Source organism: Aphelocoma coerulescens, chromosome 2, assembly GCF_041296385.1.
Source record: "Aphelocoma coerulescens isolate FSJ_1873_10779 chromosome 2, UR_Acoe_1.0, whole genome shotgun sequence".
Lineage (NCBI taxonomy): Eukaryota > Metazoa > Chordata > Aves > Passeriformes > Corvidae > Aphelocoma > Aphelocoma coerulescens.
In genome coordinates this window covers 51,979,418-52,000,972 of record NC_091015.1, presented here as the reverse complement: position 1 = coordinate 52,000,972, position 21,555 = coordinate 51,979,418, and the positions used below count along the sequence as shown (strand labels likewise).

Genomic DNA, 21,555 nt, shown 5'->3' with positions numbered 1-21,555 from the left:
ACTGTAAAACCCTCTACTGCCACATATAGGATTTACTCCTTTCCTCTGGGAAGACAGTACTGCCACATATAGGATTTACTCCTTTCCTCTGGGAAGACAGTACAGGCTTCATTTTCATTCCCATTCCATAAAGCTTTATAGCTTTAACTAAGGCCAGCCAGGAGCTGGTGGTGAAAAAAGTCACCATCAAGTTGCTTAGTCAGCAAAATTCTGAGCCATTCAACCACGCCTGGGTTACACAAAATACCTTTCAAAATGAGACAGCAAACAAAGTCTGCCATTCTTACAGCTGGACCTTGCTGTCCATCCATGCTTCAGGAAGACAGCACAGGGATTTGTTCCCAGCTCAGAAAACAGGTTTGTGGGAAACAACAACAGGAAATGTTTCAAAGTTAAATACTTGCCTTACGGCCTCTGACACCTGGACATCCCCTGTCTCCTTGAGTCCCACTGAAACCAGCTGGGCCTCTCTCCCCCTAAGAAACAAAAGAAAATGTTCAATGTCATCCATACAATGACAATTACTGGTTAACTCATCCCATAAGACTAAAGAAAGACAGACCTATATCACCATTCAGTGCACTAAGGACACAAATACAAGTCATATGGAAATTTTCATATAGGCCATAAGAGAACATCAGTTACTAATTTGAGTTGCACCTGGTTCTTCACTCTCACTATCATGCCATGTTTATACTGCATTACCAATCCCCAGCTAAAATGTCTGTACTTGAAGGTGGGTTAGTTTTTTTAACTGAATAACTGGCCCACATTTGGTGAGTTGTTTTTTTAAGTGAGCAACCATGTGTGGTGAGGTGCAGAGTCACAGAGAAACAGATCTGTGTATTCACCTGTTCCTTTAACACATTTTGGGTTAACATTGATGGGTACTCAGTGAGTAAGTGTAGACAGGTTCAGGCACCAACTATCATCATAGAAGGAAGATAAATGTTTACTTACAATCCCACCTTCCTCACCAGGATGGCCAGGAGATCCTCTGTAACCTGTACTTCCCTGAAAAATGAGAATTTAAAAGATAAGTAACACTGTTCTCCAAACACACTGGGCTCATCTCTATCAGATTATTCTGCACTTAGAGACAGAAAACATTCCCTGAATATTAGATCTGGTTATGCTGAGGAGAGCAGGCTCCCTGCATTTACACAGACACTCTCTACAGTCCTATGTATTTGACATGGCTATGAAAAAAACCCCAAACCCAAGGAAACAACGTTTAATATAAAATGTCAGGTTTTTATTTCAGGAAACTCTCTGATAGCTTAACAAAGCTCATTGGGATACTTGGTCAAATTAAACATCTTTGTAGTGATTTGGAAAAGGAAGCATTACACAGTAATGAAATTCTAAGGTGAAATGAAAAATATAAGGAGTTGGAAATTTGTTAGGATAAAGTTATTGCAATGCTTTGCAAACACATAGGAACATTTCAACTTTGTGTTGGAAGTCATGCAAGTATCATACCTTTAGGGCAAAAACTTGAGCAGAGAGAAACTGGAACAAAGGGAATTTCTAGTTGCAAAACAACTATGTCTACATTCTGAACACTGTCTAAGCACCTTAATCTAGCCTTTTAGTTAAACAGAAAGGTGTAAGAAAATCAACAAGAGTAATGGAAGAAATTGGTAAATTGGTTTATGAAGAAGTATTAGAAAACTATGCTTTTGTTAAGAGATAACCAAAACTTCATTTAACTGCAACCACATAACTGAAGAGTGTGAACTACATATATCATTTATCTCACATGCTCCTGAAATAAGTAGAAAGAATGGAATGAATAGCAGTCAAATAGAGATTACACATATTAAAAACCTTAATAAGGAATTCTACTAGCATGCTGTAGAAGAAGTGATATCTGTAATATTCAAAAATACTTAAACAATTTAAAATCTTAAAAGAAGTAATCCTTTTGGATGAAAACAGACTTACAGAAAAAGATATTTGGAATAACCAGTCACAAAAGGATAAGGCACATACCTAGTGAAAAAGGATTATTTTCTACTCTCAGCTTGTCATTTGGAAGTCTCTCGTTCCCAATAGATAATAAGCCTCTTGATTAGTTACACTTAATTTTTTTAATCCCCCTCATTTTCTGCTGAATTCGTGCAGAGGAGTGCTTAATGATTTTTATATGCACAAATCATTTTCATTACAAAAATACTTTTGCATAGAAGCATGCAGCAGAGAAAGGTTCCCATTTCATGTTACTCCTTCATCTATCCTAACATTAAATGTTATGGAGACATGCATGCACTCTCTGAAATCCTACAAAAAACAGAAACACTTCGAAAAATGAAGCAATTCTTATGTACTGTCTATCTTAGACCTCCTACCTTCCTTCCAGGACTTCCCCGGACACCATGATCACCATTTTCTCCAAGACACTTACAAATAACCTTACAGCATTTTCTTTCTGCAACAGTATCCTGAAAAATTACAAGAAGCATTTTGTTTACATATATTAATCATAAAACAAAGACTGATTCCTCTCCCCCCCTTTTTTTAATATCACAGAAGGACTTACAAGGTTTCTCTGCAAGATGTTTGCAATATCTGCAAACCCAACACTCAGAGGTTCGTTGTATCCAAACCCTCTGCCAAACTCTATTTCCCAAAATTCAGTCAAGTTCTGTGTATTGTCCAGGCCAACTAATAGAAGTGCATCAAGACCTTCAACATAAGCACAGATTTAAATTAGTGAATACCTGAAACATACTATTAACCAACAGTATAAACTTGAATAACAGCAATTCCCTAAAGGACTTACATTTCATGACTTCAATACAGTACGTTAAAAGAAAGCAATCTCTTGAGAAAAATGTGTAAGAGAAAAATCTAGACCAGTAATTTTCCAATTGACTTCTCTCCCCAGCTGTCAGACCAGCCTGCTACTCAGTGCCCAAACACAAGCTTAAACCTGCTTTTTCCTGGAGAAGTCAGAGTTGTATCTAACCTCTGGTGCTGTTCTCACCAGTGAGAGGGGTCTGTCCTGAATTGCTCCAGCTGTTGGAGCTGGACTCCAGAAACTAGAACCTCTGTCCCCTAGGCATGCTTCTGGTGTCATCTGCCAAATAGTGACATATCATCATGTACACTGCTTCACATGGAGAAGGGAATACTCTGCCAGGGACTCCTGGGCAACGCCACATGAGCATGGAGAGGCAGTGTTACATGGAAAAGTTGCAATGGGGGAGCTGTACATCAGGCCTTTGGTAGTAGGAGGCTGGAGCATCAACGTAGTACTGTAATAATACCTCTAAAGCGAAGTGAGTCTGCTGCTTTCTTCAGGTCTTCCAGTGAATCATTCAGCCCATCCGAAAATACTAACAGAACCTGTCAGGAAAGGGAGTAATGCCAAGTCAATTGCAAAGGGACTGAAAGTTCAGTCTTTGTAAAAAATACAGTTCATATGGAGAAATGGCTGTGAGATGGTAAAATTGCACTACACTGTGGTAGATCTGAAATGTGTGCTGGAAAAGGGTAGTGAGGAACAACGAGAACAAAACACAAAAGCCTCTCTTCCCTGATAGCACCTCCATTTGAGGGATTTTTCTTGCTGAACATAGAATGGCTATTATATGTGTCATCTTCTTAGCATGCAAGGTAAAAGAAAAATTCTTTTACAACTTACCTACTGAAAAACTTTCTCTTATGTCTGAAGAGTTCTCTTATATGTGAATGTGGAGAAGAATTTAGAGTGAACAAATTCTCCCGTATCTGCAAGAGCAGCTCCTGTTGGCTGTCAACTGAGCCACACCCGGAAGTGCATCCTCTCTGGGTCTAATCCTCACTCCATGCAGATATTTATGTCCTTTTGCCCTTTCCACACAGGCAGTACATCACCCTGCTCCATTCTTTGCCCTGTGTTTTCTTCTTAAGACATGAGGTTTCACTCACCTCAGGATGCTAATAATTTGTATTGTCTACATTTCCATCTTTTCAGGCCAAACAGCTACAGCTAAGTCTCCTCCAGGATGGAGGAAAGTACAATTTCTTACAGTTCCTCTTCAAGCTATCAGTCTTTTCTCATTTCTCTCCTCCAATTTCCTCTTCAACAGAAGACTTCTCAGGTCCCACTCACAGAGTGGATTAGTTTGCCCAGAAAGAAGCTGCACAGGTAAACTGTGTCTTTTCCCCAATGGTAATGACTTAAAATCCTCCTAAGCTCTCTGACCAACAAGTGGACAAGCACAGTTAGAGCTTCTTCCCTCCTACCCTTCATATTTTACATTCCCTATGCAAGGCACAGCTTTGACCAATGCAAACTCCGTTACTTTTGTTAAGGTAGATTTTTCCACAGGTGACAAAAGCAAATGAAGTGACTGCCACACCAAACATCCCACTTCTGTACTAAAGCAGCTAGGAGACAAGAATTTAAGCTAGACCTAACTGGTAAGTTCACAAACATACACTATGGAGGCACTGGTACAAATGCTACACTTGTTCAAGCACTGTGTGATAGCAGTGGAGACCTGGACCATGGATGAGTAAACACATCACAGGTTGTTAGAGACAACACTGTAGGCCTGGGTTTGATTCTTTTTTTCTACGATCTCCAGTTTAAAAACATGGGGAAGAGGGAATGTGGGGTGTTACTTTGGGCATTATATGTAAATATATGTAAAGATCTATTATTATGTTTACAAAACATTTGTTTATATCAAGCTCTTGTTGGAACACATCCAAGTCATGTTTTGTTGAAAATGCTGGAACTAGGTCCAGCTTTTTTGCTGCTAAGCAAACAAATAACAAAGAAAAGAAGAAATTCAACCAACAGAGAATCATGGTCCCTGATGAGGTTTATAACTAATAATCTTTACAGAATAAGCATGTTATTGCTCAGGATCCTAGGAAGATTAAATTGTGATTTCATGTGCATTCTAAAGCCTTGTACTTTCAATTTGTACATAAGCAGTTTCAGAGAGGAATATTAATCCACTGGTAAAATGCTGAGATATGCAGCATATTTATTTAGAGTAATAATGCCTAAGCAGAAAGAAGCCTTGCTTGATGCTGATCTCCAGAATTGGCAATTAGGAGGGAAAAAGCACTGCTTTTACTTTCATGTCAAACAAATTCTTTCTCTGAGACTCAGAAGAAGCAAAATCATGTGTGGTCATGTTCCCTGTTCAGACATTTTAAGCAATCTTTGGAAAAAAACTCCATTAAATATACATTAAATATACATATTAAATGACAAATTGATAAGACACACATACCTATGCAAATGCTGTAAAAAATAGAACGCCAACTTTCATCTGAAAGCAGGGGAATTTGTAATATGGCTTCCTCACTCCATGTCAGATTAAAACTGGTGTTTTATAAAAGTGAAAATAAATTTGGAAGAGGAAACTCCTTATGTATTTTCCAAGAACTAACCAGTCCTTCCTTGGTAGGAAGGTCTTCCTGCATGGAGGCCTTAGTAAGCGCTAACATTCAAACAGCTACTACAGGACTTGCTCAGTGCTTTACAGAGTCAGTGCCTCATTTAGAATAAATTGTCAAGGCACTGATTCTGAAACACTTCAACGAGACCTGAATTCTTGAACCCAGGTTGAAAGAATCCCTATTCATTTCAGAACAGATTAGATGAAGCTTTATGCTTTTTCCTTCACCTCACTTCAAGATGGATGAATTAACTGCAGCATCTAGGCAGATTTTCCTGATCATCTGTTATCTGTAAGTAGAACTCAGCTTTGTTATTTGAAATTATTTGACAAGTTAATGACATGAATAAACTTCTGTAACAAATTTGTCAGATGACCTTTTTCTGTGACTTCTGCTTCAAGCTGTCACTATTCTGGACAAAGATGCAGAATCAGGAATAAGAAAGCCCGGAAGGAATAAGAGTCCCTGAAAGAAAACTACTTTCCACTACCCAAAGTAAAATCATTCCACAGTAGATATAAGAAGGTTGTCTGTGTGAATACTCATCATCACATGTATTAAGCCAAGTGTTCTGGGTACCACCTCACTACAGGAGTGCCTAGAAAATTGGAATTGATGTATCAGGTTATATTAGGTCAACGAAAAACCAGGAAGTTCTACATAAACTTAAGAAAACACAAGGGTGACTGAGCACTGGCACAGGTTGACTGGAGATGTTGAGGAGTCTTCCATTCCTGGAGATACACAAAAGCCATCTGGACATGGCCCTGGATGGCCTGCTCTAGTTGACCCTCCTTGAGCAGACAGATTGAAGAAGGTGACTTCCAGGGACTCCTTCTAATCTCTACCATTCTGTGATTCTGTTTATTAGCATCATCTATTCCTAAACTATTTTGTCTTCCTGGAGTACTCAGCATCAGAGTCTGTAAATACCAAACTGTCCAATTTTTCCAAGATATAAGTTCATACCATTAAGTTACCTTAACTTTAGCAGAGGTCACGTTAAAGAAGTTCTCCTCAAGTGCCTGCAAGAAGTCTGCATTCAGGTAGGTGTCCACAGTGGTCTGTGCCTCTAAGAACTTCTGGATGATGTCTTCATTATAGTCTTCAAAACCAGAGTCAAAGATTAATTGTTTGTTCTGTGCCAATACTTGAAACTTGAACCCAATGTCAACTGGAGCATTACAGCTGGTATTTGGCAGTGATTTCATCTGTAGTAGAAGTCTGGGGAGGAATGCTTGCAGTCTCTGTTTCAGAAGCATTGTGGGTACTGGCTGCATGCGCCTTGAAATATCAATTGCTATAGAAAGATCTATGTTGCATTCTGAAAAAAAAAATATATCTAGGAAACAGGAAAATATGAGCATACACTCTTTGTGATCTTGTTTTTTGTCAGAATCATGGGAGTGGAACAAAATTCAACATGGTAGATTTAAAGCCAGAAGTAAGAATCAGTTAGACAGGTTTTCCGTAAACATAAAATACCCTCAGCCCACAGGTTTCCGTGTGGCCATGTGAACTTGCAAATACTAAGAATTAAATTACTCAACATCTGCACATACCCAAACTGCGAAACATGTCTGTTCTCCAGCTGCCCAGTATCCTCAAAGGGCCTAATCTTGAAAATGCCTCCATGGGCTTTGCTGCCAACTGAGAATGTACAACACAAATTCCAATTGCAAAGGGAACCTTGATGACTGACTTTGTCACTTTGTCACAAGACCAGGTGATACATACAAATGCAAAACAACAGGCCAAAGAAACAAACACGAGAGAGAGGCAGCACTGCCTACATGAAATGTCATAACCGCTGTGAAAAACAGCTGTTGTAAGGTGATGGCTACCTCAGTGATGGAATTGCTTGCATCGCTCCTTGTAATAAATAACAAATAGTGTCATGTGGTTAATTTCTTCTCCCTCCCCAATCATCTCGCCCTCATTAAACATGTTTGTTTCTTCTCTATCTTGATTATTCATTTCTCATGTGGAATTTTATTCTGTGATCCTAGATGCATTATTATTCATTATTGTACCTCTGCAAGGAAGTCAGAGGCGTGCAATTTTGTCTGTAAAACAGCATTCTACCTAATTTTATTCTCTTTTCACTCATTGACTCTGAAACACTTAGCAAACACAAGATTGCTTTCTGTGTTTGCTAGTTTGGGCTTGTTCCCATTATTCCACATAAGTTTTCTGAGTTTTCCCTCTCTCATGAAAGAGATAAATGTGTTCAGTTCTTTAGCCAAATACTTCTAGAAATAATTTCATCTCAGAGGGACCATCATTATGGTTCAATATTTTCACTTGTGGTACAAACTGCCTCCTAGAAGGTATGATCTGCTGGAAAGCAGCGTGAAAATCTTTGAATGTAAAAGGTCACATTGAATGAGATTATATGGCTAAAAAAATCTGTCATTCAGACCTCAGAGCAACATCAAAAATCTATGCCACTTATCTTTCTAGCTCACAAAAAACCAATCAGTTAAATATATCCTTATATGCGTGCATGTCTACACACACGTGAACACAAAATCTAATGGATATTTCTTCCAGTATGTGTTCTTGTAGAGCATACAGAGAGTATGTGTTCACAATGAGATTATTCTAAGACATGGATCTTTTAAGTCACATAGCTTGGAGGCACTGTGAAGGGTAAGCATGAACTCAGAAATTTTGCCCTGACAATTGGTCATCCCCACTGTTCAGCTCTTAAAATGTTTCTCTGTCAAGTCCTCAGTGTACCAGCAATAATAACAAAACAGCAGTAAATAGTTCACTTTTTGTGCTACTATGTTGTGCATGAGAATGTGTACAGCATTTACTGGCAGGTATTCTATACACTGTTGTTAATCTCTATTTATTTGCTGGAGCAAACACCTCTGTGTTGCCAAACTCTTTTTCTCACCATCTGTTCTCCTGCAAACATCCACATTGTTAAACTGCCCTATCTTACTGCTGCAAAGGTACCTTTTTTCTCCTGTCAACATGCTGTCCCTGGAATGAAATTTTTTAAATTGAAAAATCTGGCAGTTTAAGAGAAGGTTACTGGAGTAAAGGGAAATAATAGATTTATTACAGGAAAGAAGGTCAGTGAATATATTAAAAAAAAAGACAGGACAAGATAAAACAGGCTTCACAGAAAATTGATACTCGTTTTATGAGACAAATTTATGCAGACCTTAGCAATAAATATATGCATCACTGAGATGAAACCAAATATGCTTTCCTTAACTTCTCTCTCTCTCTAAATGAGTGTGCCTATAGATACATATATAAAGTTCATTGCTGTATCTCCCACTAAATCTCCCTGTTCCCTGCCATAAAACACCAGGAGGTGCTACTGCATCAGCCATGGTCACACTGCTCCATGGCAGTGCACTCCACTTCCACAGCAGCCCTCTCTCTCTGCTTGCAGAAGCCAAGGAATGCTTTTTCATCTGGGACTCTGATCAGCTCTTGATGGGAAAAAGAGTGGGTGGGAATGCAGAGCTCATACTGAATCAGGCCCAGCTGTTCTCTCTGCAAACCACCTGAGCAGATATAATTCACGCAGAATTGCTTCTGTCTCAGGGAAGAAAGGCTCTTCATTTTGGCCCCCAACACCCTGGCAAACACCAGCCAGTTTTGGGATGTTCAAGATCTCACTAGCCTAGGATGCATGAGAGGCTCAGCAGTTGTTACAAAAAGCAGTGTGGTCATCCTGGTGTTCCTTTCTCTCAGTAAGTTTCTGATCACAAAGGGAATGAAACCTGGAGAACTGCATTGGATCAGTTTTATGGCAGAACAAAGAGCATGTATCCAACACATGTAGAATACCACCTCTATCGTGAAAATACCAGGAAGACAACAAGGAGCTTTAAAGGACAGTCCCAGTCCCTATAAGGATAAGGACAGAGAGAAGAAATGCTCCAGAACTGTCTCTTCCTGCCTTCCCCAATCAATGCCACGCACTTACACCACAGTCAGAAGAGATCAGCTTTTTGATTTGTCATGCACTCCATTTTTCTTTTTGCAACTTTAGAACCACACCTACAGTATTACCTAAATGCAGAGCTGGCATGAATATGCAATGTTAAAGAGCAACTGTGTACGTTCTGTACTTCACTATTCCCGCATGATAAGGCAACTGATAATGCAGCACCAAGTCAGAAAAATCTCAGACCCAAAACCAGCATGTGACATCTGATAAAAGTTGCTATGCTAACTAAAAGCATTACTGAACGTTTATCTTATTTGGGGTTGGTAGCCTCTCAGGCTGTGTGGCATTCAAGCCACTGTTGGCATCCAAAAGATACAGTAAGGGATAGCACTTTCTGTTTCTCATCTAGGAAAAGCTTTTGGGTAGCACTTCAGAATTACTGTGGATTTGCTGTTCACATCTTGTCAATACCTCCCACATATCCAAGGATGGATTTCCTTACACCCCCCCTCTGCACAGTGCCTCTGTGACTCTTCAGTCTTGTTGACAGACAGTGGGTGCTGACAGTCCCACTGAAGCAGAATGGTCAGCTGGTGATGGCAAAGTTATGTTTCTAGGAGGTTCTTTTTTAAATATCACTGAATTGTCTGTCTCCCTCTTTTTATTAAGATATCTGCTGGAGTATCTGCTGTGGTTCCTTTCAGACACTGAGGAACTATGAATATGAAGGCTTGATGTGAAGCATTGTCTTACCTCAGAAGCTATTTACCATAGCAAAGACTGTAGTGGCTCTTGACTGAAGCAAAGTACAAGTTGTGAGTCGCAAACTGACTAACATAGGCAGTACTCTCTAGTAAAACAATTGCACTGCAGTCCAGCCAGCTCTGGTACTTTTATCAGGGACTGCAGAAAGCCATGTGGATATTTCTCATTATACACTCAACAAAAAGTTTGCTCCTTACCCTGACCAGGGAGATGTTCAGACCTGATTGACATTCTTTTCCATGATTTTCAGTGCATCAAGGTTTCCACTGTGAACTCTCCCTGCGTCATCAGCTATTAAAAACAGCTCTCAAAGGGGATTTTATCATCCCTATGTCAGCTTCACAGACATGGATCCCATTGTTCCTCAAAGCCATTGCTACATCCTCTACCCTGTCAGCAGAGTACTCACTGAAAAAGGCTCTGGACAAGCCTCTTTTGCTGCTAAGTCATTCTCTAGTATAAACTGGAGTCTCTGCCCTGTTTTGGTGCCTCCTTCTTTGTAATGTAATTTTTCTATCTTCTGTAAGGAGTCATTCTTGTTATAACAAGTGTTAAACAGGAATTCAGTGTATGTCACATTGTTGTGCTGAATCACAAAACCCAGAGATTTTGTCTTGCCATTGATCATTGTGCATGATGTTGAAGTTCTTTGTCCCAATACTCCAGGATCCATCTACCAGGAAAACTATGTCTGTCATGGAAGCTTTCCTGCAGACTGAAGGAATATGTTGCAACTTTTCCCCTAAAAGTTGTGTAATCTAATAGAAAAGTAATTTTAAATCCTAATTGCTTTTCAGAATCCAAGACTTATTGGCCTGTTCCAGAAAATCCCTTCCATCTATCCTGCTAAATTGTCATCACCCACTAGTTCCTTCTTTTCCCCTACTTATCATACAGAGGATCAGAAGATACATCTTTCTGCAACATCATTCATAGGAAAATGAGAGATGCTGAAATCTACAACACAATTTTCATTCACAGTCTGCTCAGAACTTATCTGTAGCAAATGAATATTGAACACTTCTGTATGTGAAACACAACCATAGGAATGTGTTGGCCTGCTCTCAAGAGAGCAAAGGAAAATTCAGTCATGCACTTTGAGCTCCATTCTGCATGCATAGATTACTAATTAATATTTATTTTCTGAGGGGAAAAAAAATCAGTTCCAACTTAAAGAGTACTAAGCATATTTTTCTGTTTTAAGTATTAAACATATGTGTTTCCACAAATTCCAGAAGCTAGCAGAGCATGGCTGGAACAGTTATTATTTCCTCAAATCAACAGTCATGTGGAGAACATCCTGCAACTGGGCAGAACACTTCTTAAACAGATCTTCCAAAAGACCTGACTACCAAAATGGAACTGCTAAATACTGTGACTTATCTTGCTTTTGGCAGTCTTACAATTGTAAGAGTTTTACGTTGCTTTTGCACGTATGAAACCTCAGAATGCATGAACAAACCCAAAATTTAATGAGCTGCTGCATTAAATTTTGCATTTTTTAGGAAAACTCTCCTATTGTAGTTATAAATATAAGTTTCATAAAAACATACCATATTATCCCTAATTATAATTCCTAGTTAGAAAAAAATGTCATCAATTCTTCATCTCTCTCTCACATTGGGTATAAATGTAAAAAACCAATTTTGCTATCAACTTGAAGAGTCATTTCTTTAGTGTATTACCAGTCTCCTGTGCCTCTGTAGAGAAGGTGAAAATGTAGAGAAGAAGAAGTGGTTTCCAGGCAACCATTTTGAAAACCTTCCTAGGGAAAAAAAAATCAAAACCAAATATGTAAGAAATACAGAGAATAGTTCCCTAAAAAAGAGGTTTTTAATTGTGGGGGAACTGGGTAAGTGCATTTATTAACAACATGGAGGCTTTCTAGCTGTATGCAATTTAAAGCAGCACTTTAAATTCATTTTTTTCCCTCAGTTTTTAACATACAGGCTTTGAACACAGAGCTGTAAGAGTTTGACACTGATGTACAGGATATAACCAAAAGGAACTATACAATGCTTTGCTCTCACAATCATGCTTTATTCTGATTCACACAGCTATATTTACCATGATCTAAAATTCAGCTAAGAGCAAGCTATTCACAGTGTAAGATTATTGGGAGTTATGCTTTTAAGATTCCCTTCTAGCCTTGAAATTTCCCACCCACACATCGATTTAAAAGAAAAGTTTGGTGGTGGTATCTATATGTGATACACATGGATAAGAACAAGCATTCATTTACAAATGAAATATGCCAGTGGGCCACTAATAAAGACACTTGTCATAGAAAAATGGAATAAAGTATAAAAATTTCCCAAAAGCCAAAACTCAATGCTGTGGATAATGAGAATGAAAATCTCTCAGAAAATATGAAATTAAGGCATATTGAGCTTAAGCACACTGAACAAATGAGAACAAAGCAGTTTTGAATAACTTTCTATTGTAGGACACAAGTACCCTTAATGCCGCCTTTAACAACTCATTACACTGTTTATTCTGTATCTTGGATCTGCAAAGACAACTTAGCAGAAAGGCTACAGCTGGTCTAACATTATAGCACAGGGTTCAGTTCCAGGTTCTTAGGGTAACACCATGTAATGTTACCCTAAGTCTTTTAAATAACAAAAAGGCAATGAATAGAAATTATCTGATTGAATCTATGTTCTAACCTTAGGCAACAGCAAAATTTCATTTCCAAGTATCACCACAGCAAGCTGCACACAAGCTCTTGAAGAGTTCTTTGGGGGGAAAAAGCACCACATTTTCTATATTTCAAGACATTTATCAGACACTTTTCACTTTTATTAGATCTGCAGTAACAGAAATTCCAGATGCAACTGAGGTCCCTACGCAACCAAAGAGGTTCCAGGTATTATGTAGTCCTCAACAAGGACAGAAAGCAATGCTGGAGTTGGTGCACTGAGGAAACCTCCTTCCTGACTCTGCACACAACAATTTTCTTTAATAAGCATTACTAACATAAAGGAAACTGTTTTGCAACCATTTTACATGCCATCTTCACAATTAAATTTTGTCTTGGATTTAATTAATTTTTCTGCATATATTCCTGAAAGTTAATGAATCTCTTAAGAGTTCCCCTTGATCACTTTGACAGAGACTTAATCTTGTTATCTATTTTCACTCTTATGCCTCATTATATGAGCCTCTTTTTTAGATGTTAATAAGCTAAAACTTTATACTGAAAGACAATTAAATAATTTAATGGTACTCCCCAAAAATAATACTGATTACTAATTTTCATTACGGTGTTACACAGTTCCTGCTTTGATAGCACAGTTACTATGCCAGAGCAGCATTAACATCTTGAACTCTCGTTTTAATAAATTGCTCACAGATCTATAGACCCAGCTAGACATGTACATATTCAAAGGCAGATAAGTAAATTGCTGCCAGTATTTCCAAAGCCTCTAATCAGTGTTTCGCTCTAGAAATTTCCATGACTATGAGTATGTGAAAAACTCAAGGCCACCAACAGCAGCAAGCTTCCAAGCTGCCCACATTCAGATGAGTAAAATACAGCTGGTGTTTTAGCAGGGGGCTAGACTTTCCTCAATTATGTAAATATTCAGATTTCATACCAAAATCTAGCTCTTACTGTTATAATATAAAAAATAATCTGTGACTGTTTAGCTATGCAACTATTTCCATGCCTCCTAACAACTGTGGTCTCTGTTTGCCTCCTTTAGCTTCTTTCTGCCCCATGACTCAAGAATATTCCCTAAGAATGTTCCCTGCTCATCGGGTCAGATACCCTAGACCTGAAAAATCTCTCCCACTCTTCCTAAACAATGAGTGTAGATGAGAACCTATTTACCACTTGCTTTGATTTTCCCTTAATTAGTCCCTACTGACATCAGGCAGCTTCTTTAAATACAGAGAAACACTGCAATTTAGAAATATGTGCAGACTAATTTTCCTACTTGTACTATTTATTTTGCCTTATCTTCACACACAAAATTCCAGTCATGCACTACAAGCTGCATAGACAGAGGTACTTTAGGCCCTCTATATGTATTCTTCATTATTTACTAACCCAAAATGAGAAGAAATTTAATGGAAAATTCATGTCATACAGCTGTTAGGTACTACCAAAGCCTAAATAAACTCACTCAGAAACATGCAGTGCTACAAACCATTACACTAGCAATATCTTAATTCTAAAATTTATTTGAACGTAAAATAGTATATACAAGGTCTTAGCATAAGGTACTTACTATCTGTAGTTGTTTATATAAATATATATAAGCATAATTATGCAAGATGCTAAAGCAGCAATTCTCAAAAATCTAAGACATCTTTCCACTTTAATTCTATTTTAGGAGACAAGAGTATGAAAATTATTAGAAGTCTTTAGAAAACAGTATAAAATAATACATATTTTAAAGCTGATTTTACTGCCAGCATTTTTACTTATGCTGGCTGTTCCCAGAGATACACCTATATGAATATACATCTCCAAGGAAGAAAAAGATCAAGAGTACTCCTGAATCCTTTAAATGCTTGACAAAAATTACTTGCCACTGCTTTTCTTTTTTAACCAATTAATGTCCCAATCTTATCTTCAGCTGCTTCAGTGTTTTAGGTAGGTAAAAAAGTAATTCTGTAGATTTTCGCTGCCAGAGCAAAATGCATACTCAAATGATAATGTACTTCTTAAGCACACTGTCAAAAGCTCAGAGATCTTGAAGCAACATCTTTTTCACCTATGATTTATAACCATCTTGCATATAGGATCTCCCTGCACACCTGATTTGGGGATATTTTCCCTCTCATGTTGGTATATACTAACAGAAGGAACGCAATCTCTCTTGTCACAACTTAAAATCCCATCTCTACCAGTGCAAATAAATGTGACCACGTAGTTTTCTCCTACCTACTGAAGTACCCCAGTTAGATTACTTCAACTTCTATAGGCTGATTTCATTCCTTCTGAAGTCTTTGATATAAGCTCATGTCCTGGAATACAGCAGACACAAAGCTTCAGCTTACATGCCCCAGTTGGTTATTCCTTTCCTCCACCATCCCCTTTTCTCTCACTAAAGCAAAGTTAAAGCCTGGTTTTCAACTGTGGAATTTTCTGGTTTCATCAAACAGTAAAACAGAAGAAGTCCATCCCCACCCTCCCACCTTACCACTCTACTCATACATCCATGTACTGAAATTAAAACACTGAGAATCAGAGTACCAAAAGAAAGATAAATGTTGCTGTAAAAATAATGCAAAATACTTTCTAGGTGTCAGCTCTTTACACAAAGGAAGTAATATTTTTGTTAGTTATCTCCTCTCTACAGGTACTTATTTTTTCCTACAAGTACATTATCTTTTTGTTAGCACTGAAATGTCTCAGGAAGAAAGTTGCTGCTTTACTCATTGCACGTTTCCCAGAGAAAAAAGGAGTTTCCTAGTGATTCCAGGTATAATCACGGGGCCAGGCACTGATTCAAGCAAGGAGACCCTGGGTGACTTACCTCACTTAGGAAGTCAGTGTGATCAACATGAAGTTCAATATGTTTTAAGGAGTGGTTTTGTTTAGACGGCATGCAGACACAGCTGGAAAGGGCGTGGCCACCAGGATAGGAACACCCCCACAGTCAGACCTAAGTACATACAAGCACACAACCAGCCCATGAGGAGTCTACACACAGTCTTACAATGAAAACTGACTGACAGTAAAAATCAGTTTCATTTACTGTTAAAATCAGTGTGTGCCCGCCTGTGAGCAGATGGGATGGATGGATGTTTACTTGCTGACTTCATTTTAAAGAATGAAGAGACATAATGATTTTCCATTTCAGTATTTGGTGCACCTTTTATAAGCCTATTGGCTGTTTTCCATTTCTGAGTAAAGCTTAATAATTAGCATGTTATGATCCTGTAAGTAAACATTCATTACTATTCACACTTCTATCTTCCTGATGGCTTATACAGCACAAATTGCTATAAGTACACATTTTAAAAAAATTTATAAATGGACCCTGGTATCCTGGCAGCCACAAACAGTTCTTAACCTATCATGAAATTAATTAAAAAAATTGTAGTTTCTCTCTTCAGTCCAGAAGATCCCTCAAAAACCAATCTTCTGCCAGAGAGCCCAACTATTTATGACATCTCTGTATCTGAAGTCACCATACCCTTTTAGTCTCTCTTGAAGTGAAATGTGTTGAATGTATCAAGTACATATGTATATTCCCTCAGGATCAGGACAATTCCCTCTGAAGTTCTCAGCATCCTTTAAAAAATGTTCTCTGTTTTACATACCTTCCCTTCGCTCAGCATGACCAGCCTGCAACTCCATAATGCATGGTAGCAAGACAAGCAGAGCTGTCCTTGCTGCCTGCCAGGTGTCAGAAGTAAAAATTCCATAGGACTCAGACACCAAATTTTCTGACACTGCTCTGTTGCCTGCACCAACTCCCAATACTTTGCTTTCGGGAAATCTTCAGTGAAAAGTCTGGGGTTTTTTCCTCAAAAAGCTATTTTGTAACAGAATAAAATAAAACAAAACAAACAGCTAAAAACCTCATTAGTTGAAAATTAAATCTAACTGGAATACTTACAACATCTACCTAAGACCACAGCTAGCTATTCTGAGAGCCTGAAAAGCTTTCACTTCTTCACTTTACACATTCTGTAATTAGCTGTTTACTAATCATAACCCTAATCTAAACTGCTATAATCTGTTGAAATTAATTAAATCTTCCTCTAAGTGTATGAATTCAACTAGACTAGCCCATGTTGTCATTAAAATATGTACATAACTATGCACATTACTATGGCTTTAGACTTTACTTCTGGTTTAGTTTCCTCAAGAAAGAAGTCAAGGTGAAGATTACATTTCACCTTTCATCTCATATGGGGGAAAGAATTTTTAAAACCAAACCTGGCAAATGGAGCTGTGAAACTGAAGAGTCTAACAAGTAAGTCTACTTGTTAAATGAGTTCTTACCTAGCAATGACTCATTTTGACCCAGAACGAGTTCACTTTCAAACTCTTAAACACTCTGTTCTTTGGCCTCAATAAAAGAAGAGTAGAAGGGGACCTCATATGACAACTTGGTACTGTAATCAATAACCTGTATATATGTATTTTACTAAGGGATTTGTTAAAAAGGAGTAAAGGAAGCCAAAAGAGCTCCTTCATATGGAGGAGCAGTTTTCCCACATCAGAAAGTTCTTATGGAACTAGAGATGCATTTGTTATTGTTCCTCTCTCTCTCTTTCCTATCTGTCCTGGCTTCAGACCTACTTTGCTGTAGCATCATGTCAGTATCAAAGAAATACCATTGCAGTGCCACAGATCAAGTTTGTTTACATACAGAAAAAAGTATAAAAGTGATCAATAAAAAGCATTGAAGCAGGAAACCAAAACCATTTGACAGACCTTGTAAAATGGGCCAGCTAAACCTGGAGGATGATATAAGTAATTTTTCATATCCTTGTCAGTCCCTTTGACTGGAAAGTAGACAAATGTCAACAGCATAAAGGCTAAACCTTACCCACATGTGCTTCACTGAGTCATTTAGTAAAGGATATTAAGTGAACTAAACACAAACATTTCATTCATGAAAGCAGTTTCTCAAAGCCAAAAGTTCTTAAGAAAACCAGCAGATGTGACTCTCCTACTTCCAGGAATATTGAGTGGGAAATCATCCTGTCCACAGGAGTACTCAAACTCATCTGGAACAAATTAATATTATAAAAAGTCTTGGTTTAGAATAAAAAAAGTGTAAGTCACCTCATGTTGAACTACCACAAAGTGGGGAATTTAAAACTGAGGACACAAATTTTAAACCATCAATTATTCACTAACATATGCTAGACATACCTTTGAGATAAGACTCTGAGAATATGAGCTCACTGGTGGTGGCAAGATGCAAATTCTTGCTTTATAAAAACTTAATGTTAGAAAAATCTTACCTTGCAATAGTCAATAGAAGTAAAACTTCTGCCAACATACTTGCTTAAAAACCCCCACCTAATTATCCTCTCATTTCTAGTGCAGAAAGTCATGCATTTTTACCAGAATCTATCACTTTTGATGTCAGGAAAATATGAGGCTAGGAAGAATCAAGACTTTGCTTGTGAATATCTTCACAAGACTACAATATCACCCATAATTAGTTCAAGGCTCATCTCGTCTTGTCAAATGAAACATCTTTGTAATATGAACAAAGCAAAGAGACATACACACTTCTGAAGCATCCTAATATTATTACTAGGTGCGTGTTTTACTTTGAATCATTTGGAATATATTTTGTTTATCCAAAGGCTCTTTTCTTATTCATTGACATGAAGGATATTTGTTTGACTGAAAGATACTGTATTTGGATTTGAATGTGTGGAAGAATTATGTCAATGATTGTATGCAGGCGAATTAGAGCTGAGTAACTTTGTGGCAATCAAGTTTACAACTGCAGCTGTTGTGAAACCAATGAAAATTAAACAGCATGTTTTATATATTGTCACATCGTGAGAAGAATCCAGAATAAATTCTGGAAAGTACATGTGGAAATCTGACATTTTCTCAGGTGTCTGTGTGCCTATGCAGGTAACTTAGACAACACATTTTGTGACACTCACCATGCACCAAAGTCACAATGCACTAGATAAAATGTAAGTCAATGCATATGCAAGCATTCGTCAATAATCCTCAGAAATGGTATCCCACTATAGCAGATCTTGAAAAACAGTTTTGTGAGGAGCTAAGAAACTTTAAAATGTAGCTTTATACTGAACCAAAATAAGCCAAAAATTTCAATTCTTCCCTTAAGGTAAATTAATTTGAATACGATTTGGCACCTCTCAAGTGCTGCATTTTCTCAAAAAAATTTTTTCTCTGAATTTTTTTTTTTAATACTATATAGCAAGCTTTTAAACACTGAAATGAGCTACATCACACTTGCAAAATGAGGGTTTGTCATACATGATTAGTCATTATTACATAGGACTATCTTGGCAGATGAAAGAATATCACTTGAGTCTCCAGACTACTGCTGAAGGTGTTGTGTTCTCTTCCTTCAAAGCCTTGTCCCTGATGTTCCAATCCAGCAAGAATTGTGCACATAAACTCCTTCACCACATTTTTTATATTGACAAAGCAAACTGAAATCTACTTCATGCACACTGAATAGCCTATGTAGAAAATGTATTTTGAGATAATATACAATTAATAATATTCATAGAATTTGGCCTCTACAGCATCATCTACAAAAAGAATCCTCTGTTTTCCTAGGACCATACAAAAGAAAACAAGTATAGTATCAATGTTTTCTCCCTGAGCACTACTAACATTTCCTGGACAACGTTTCAGTTCAAGACTACCATATGCCTCTAATTATTTACTGATTAGAGTTCTTGCATGAGCCATTATGTTTCTACATTCTAATTTTACTTTGGAAGGTTGTAGGTTCAGTTCAGATGTAAAAGGGCTTCTAAACAAATGCTTTTATATCATCTGATGTCAGGAAAGCTAAAAAGAAGTTGAATCTTGTATGCTGTCCTGCACAACATAGTGACATACAGATAATTTAACTGCAGTTCAATCCCCTTCTTAAAACATGCTAATTACTTCCAAACACTGCAAGCAGAGCTCCTGGGATCGTCTGAAAATTGAGAAGTGGGTCGAAACACCACCCAGAGACACTGGCCTCAACAGACAGTAAAGTTCCCTTCAATGAAAGGGAGACAGCAACCACTACGTTACCAAATTTATCTGGAGTCGTTGTAGGTAAGAAAAATGCTTCTTCATGCTACAGAAATGTTTGAGATATCTCAAACTTAAATGGGAAAGAAAATGCTGAAAGTTCATTTGCCCATATCAGAGATATTGGGTTTTCTGTTCCCTTCAGAAGGGAGACTCACCCATATTCTTTATGGAAGCAGTTTTGATGCAGGGAGTAGAGCAACTTAACCTCAGTGACACCCCCAAGCAAGATGAATCATCGTCTTTGTAATTGTTTGCTTCCACTTGCAGAGCCTCACACCTATTGTGCAAGGGCACCTGGGAAGGTAGGGACAGAAGGCAAGGACACCTGGAAAAGGTGGGACTTGTGCACATTCAGGTCCCTTAGCTGGTCTTGAACCTGATCTTCTCTAAAGGGGTATTAAATGGGCATTTTCCCAGTCCCTGCCTTTGGACTCTGAATTGGACATGACTGGAGCACTTGCTGGTGAAGACCAAAGCAAAAACTTGTTGTTGAGTATCTCAGTCTTGTACATGTCAGTCACAGACAGGTCCCCCGTTTCTCACTGATCAGGGAGGGTACAGTTTCTTTCTCTTCCTTTGTTGTCCTAAGTACCTGAAGAAAACCTGTTTGTTATTTTTTATTTCCCTAGCCAGGTTCAGCCCCAGGTGTGCCTTGGCTTTCCTGATTCCCTCCCTGCACCCTGACTTTTTCTCTTCAGTATTTCATTTTATCTTCAATTTGCTTTAACCTACAACTGTGTCATCCTTTTTTTTTTTTTTTGTTTCCCCAGGAAACATCTTCTATGTATCATACAGTCTCAAAACCCCCACGCTTTTTGTTCTGTTTTATAGCAATCAGCTGTCTCAGGAAAGACAGGCAGCAACTTTGCTTTTTTTTCCAATTTATTTCCTATTCAACATATCCCTTGGGATACAAATAGCAAAGTACCAACAACTTCAATAGCACAGGTTGCAGTAGATAAGGATCTGGTGTACAGATGGGGCTTTCATTCCAACCTCTCCAGTAATCCCTTCCCTTAGAAGGAAAAGGGAAAGCTATTGCACTTCAGACTGTCCAGCACTGGCAATGACCAGCTATTGTAAGAGTGACTCTGCAGGTCACACTGCTTCAAGATACAAGAGAGATCTTTTGCTTTATTTCCAGTGAAAGAGAAATTTAGTAGGAAAGTCCATCCCTTCTGAATACAGTAACTGAGAAAGGTGTCAAAGCTAAAAGGATGAGCTAATAATGTCACCATAAGCACGGCTAATGCTGGAACAGAGATCACATGAGTGATGATTCCTGCAAATCTATCCCTGCTCCAATTACAAGGCACTCTACACAGTATGGACTGCATCACACCAACTAATGGGGCAATTGCACCGTTTGGGATGCTTTCAGGGATGTAGTGGCTTTAATTCTATTTTGTTGTACCTTTTATTGAAAAACTGATTTCAGGCATCAAATACTGTAATGTTTTGCTAGTCTCTCCTGAATTTGGGGGTTAGGGATCCCATTGGTCAGAATATGAGATGGACACTGCTGAATGTTTGCCTGATCCAACAGTCAGACTAAACCTACTTTCAGAATACCTGAAAAAGTTTCTGGATCATCCTGATCCTGTAGCACATTCACATGATGACAGTACACAGGTAGTGTATTTAACCCTGTACAGATAAAAAAATCCTCACTCCCTAGGGAGGTGAGAATTCTTTATAAAAACATATTTTAAAAACCTGACTTTTTAAACTTCTTACA

At 38.1% G+C, this 21,555-nt stretch overlaps 1 protein-coding gene across 1 annotated transcript; it reads right to left on the bottom strand.

Annotated features, from left to right (window-relative positions):
- Positions 1 to 392: 392 nt before the first annotated feature.
- Positions 393 to 11,830, bottom strand: LOC138105133 (collagen alpha-4(VI) chain-like). Its single transcript, XM_069004784.1, has 7 exons — positions 11,776 to 11,830; positions 6,387 to 6,730; positions 3,273 to 3,351; positions 2,543 to 2,688; positions 2,352 to 2,444; positions 961 to 1,014; positions 393 to 476 (listed from the first exon to the last, which is right to left on the bottom strand). Exons 2-7 carry the CDS (start codon positions 6,684 to 6,686, stop codon positions 393 to 395), a joined length of 756 nt encoding a protein of 251 aa, XP_068860885.1. The 5' UTR covers positions 6,687 to 6,730; positions 11,776 to 11,830.
- Positions 11,831 to 21,555: the final 9,725 nt, after the last annotated feature.

Coding starts and splice junctions, on each gene's coding strand:
- LOC138105133 (XM_069004784.1), bottom strand. CDS start 6,686: ATGCAGCCAGTACCCACAATGCTTCTGAAACAGAGACTGCAAGCATTC. Junction 3,352..6,386: donor TGACCTCTGCTAAAGTTAAG/GTAACTTAATGG, acceptor CTTTCCTGACAG/GTTCTGTTAGTATTTTCGGA. Junction 2,445..2,542: donor ACATCTTGCAGAGAAACCTT/GTAAGTCCTTCT, acceptor GTAATTTTTCAG/GATACTGTTGCAGAAAGAAA.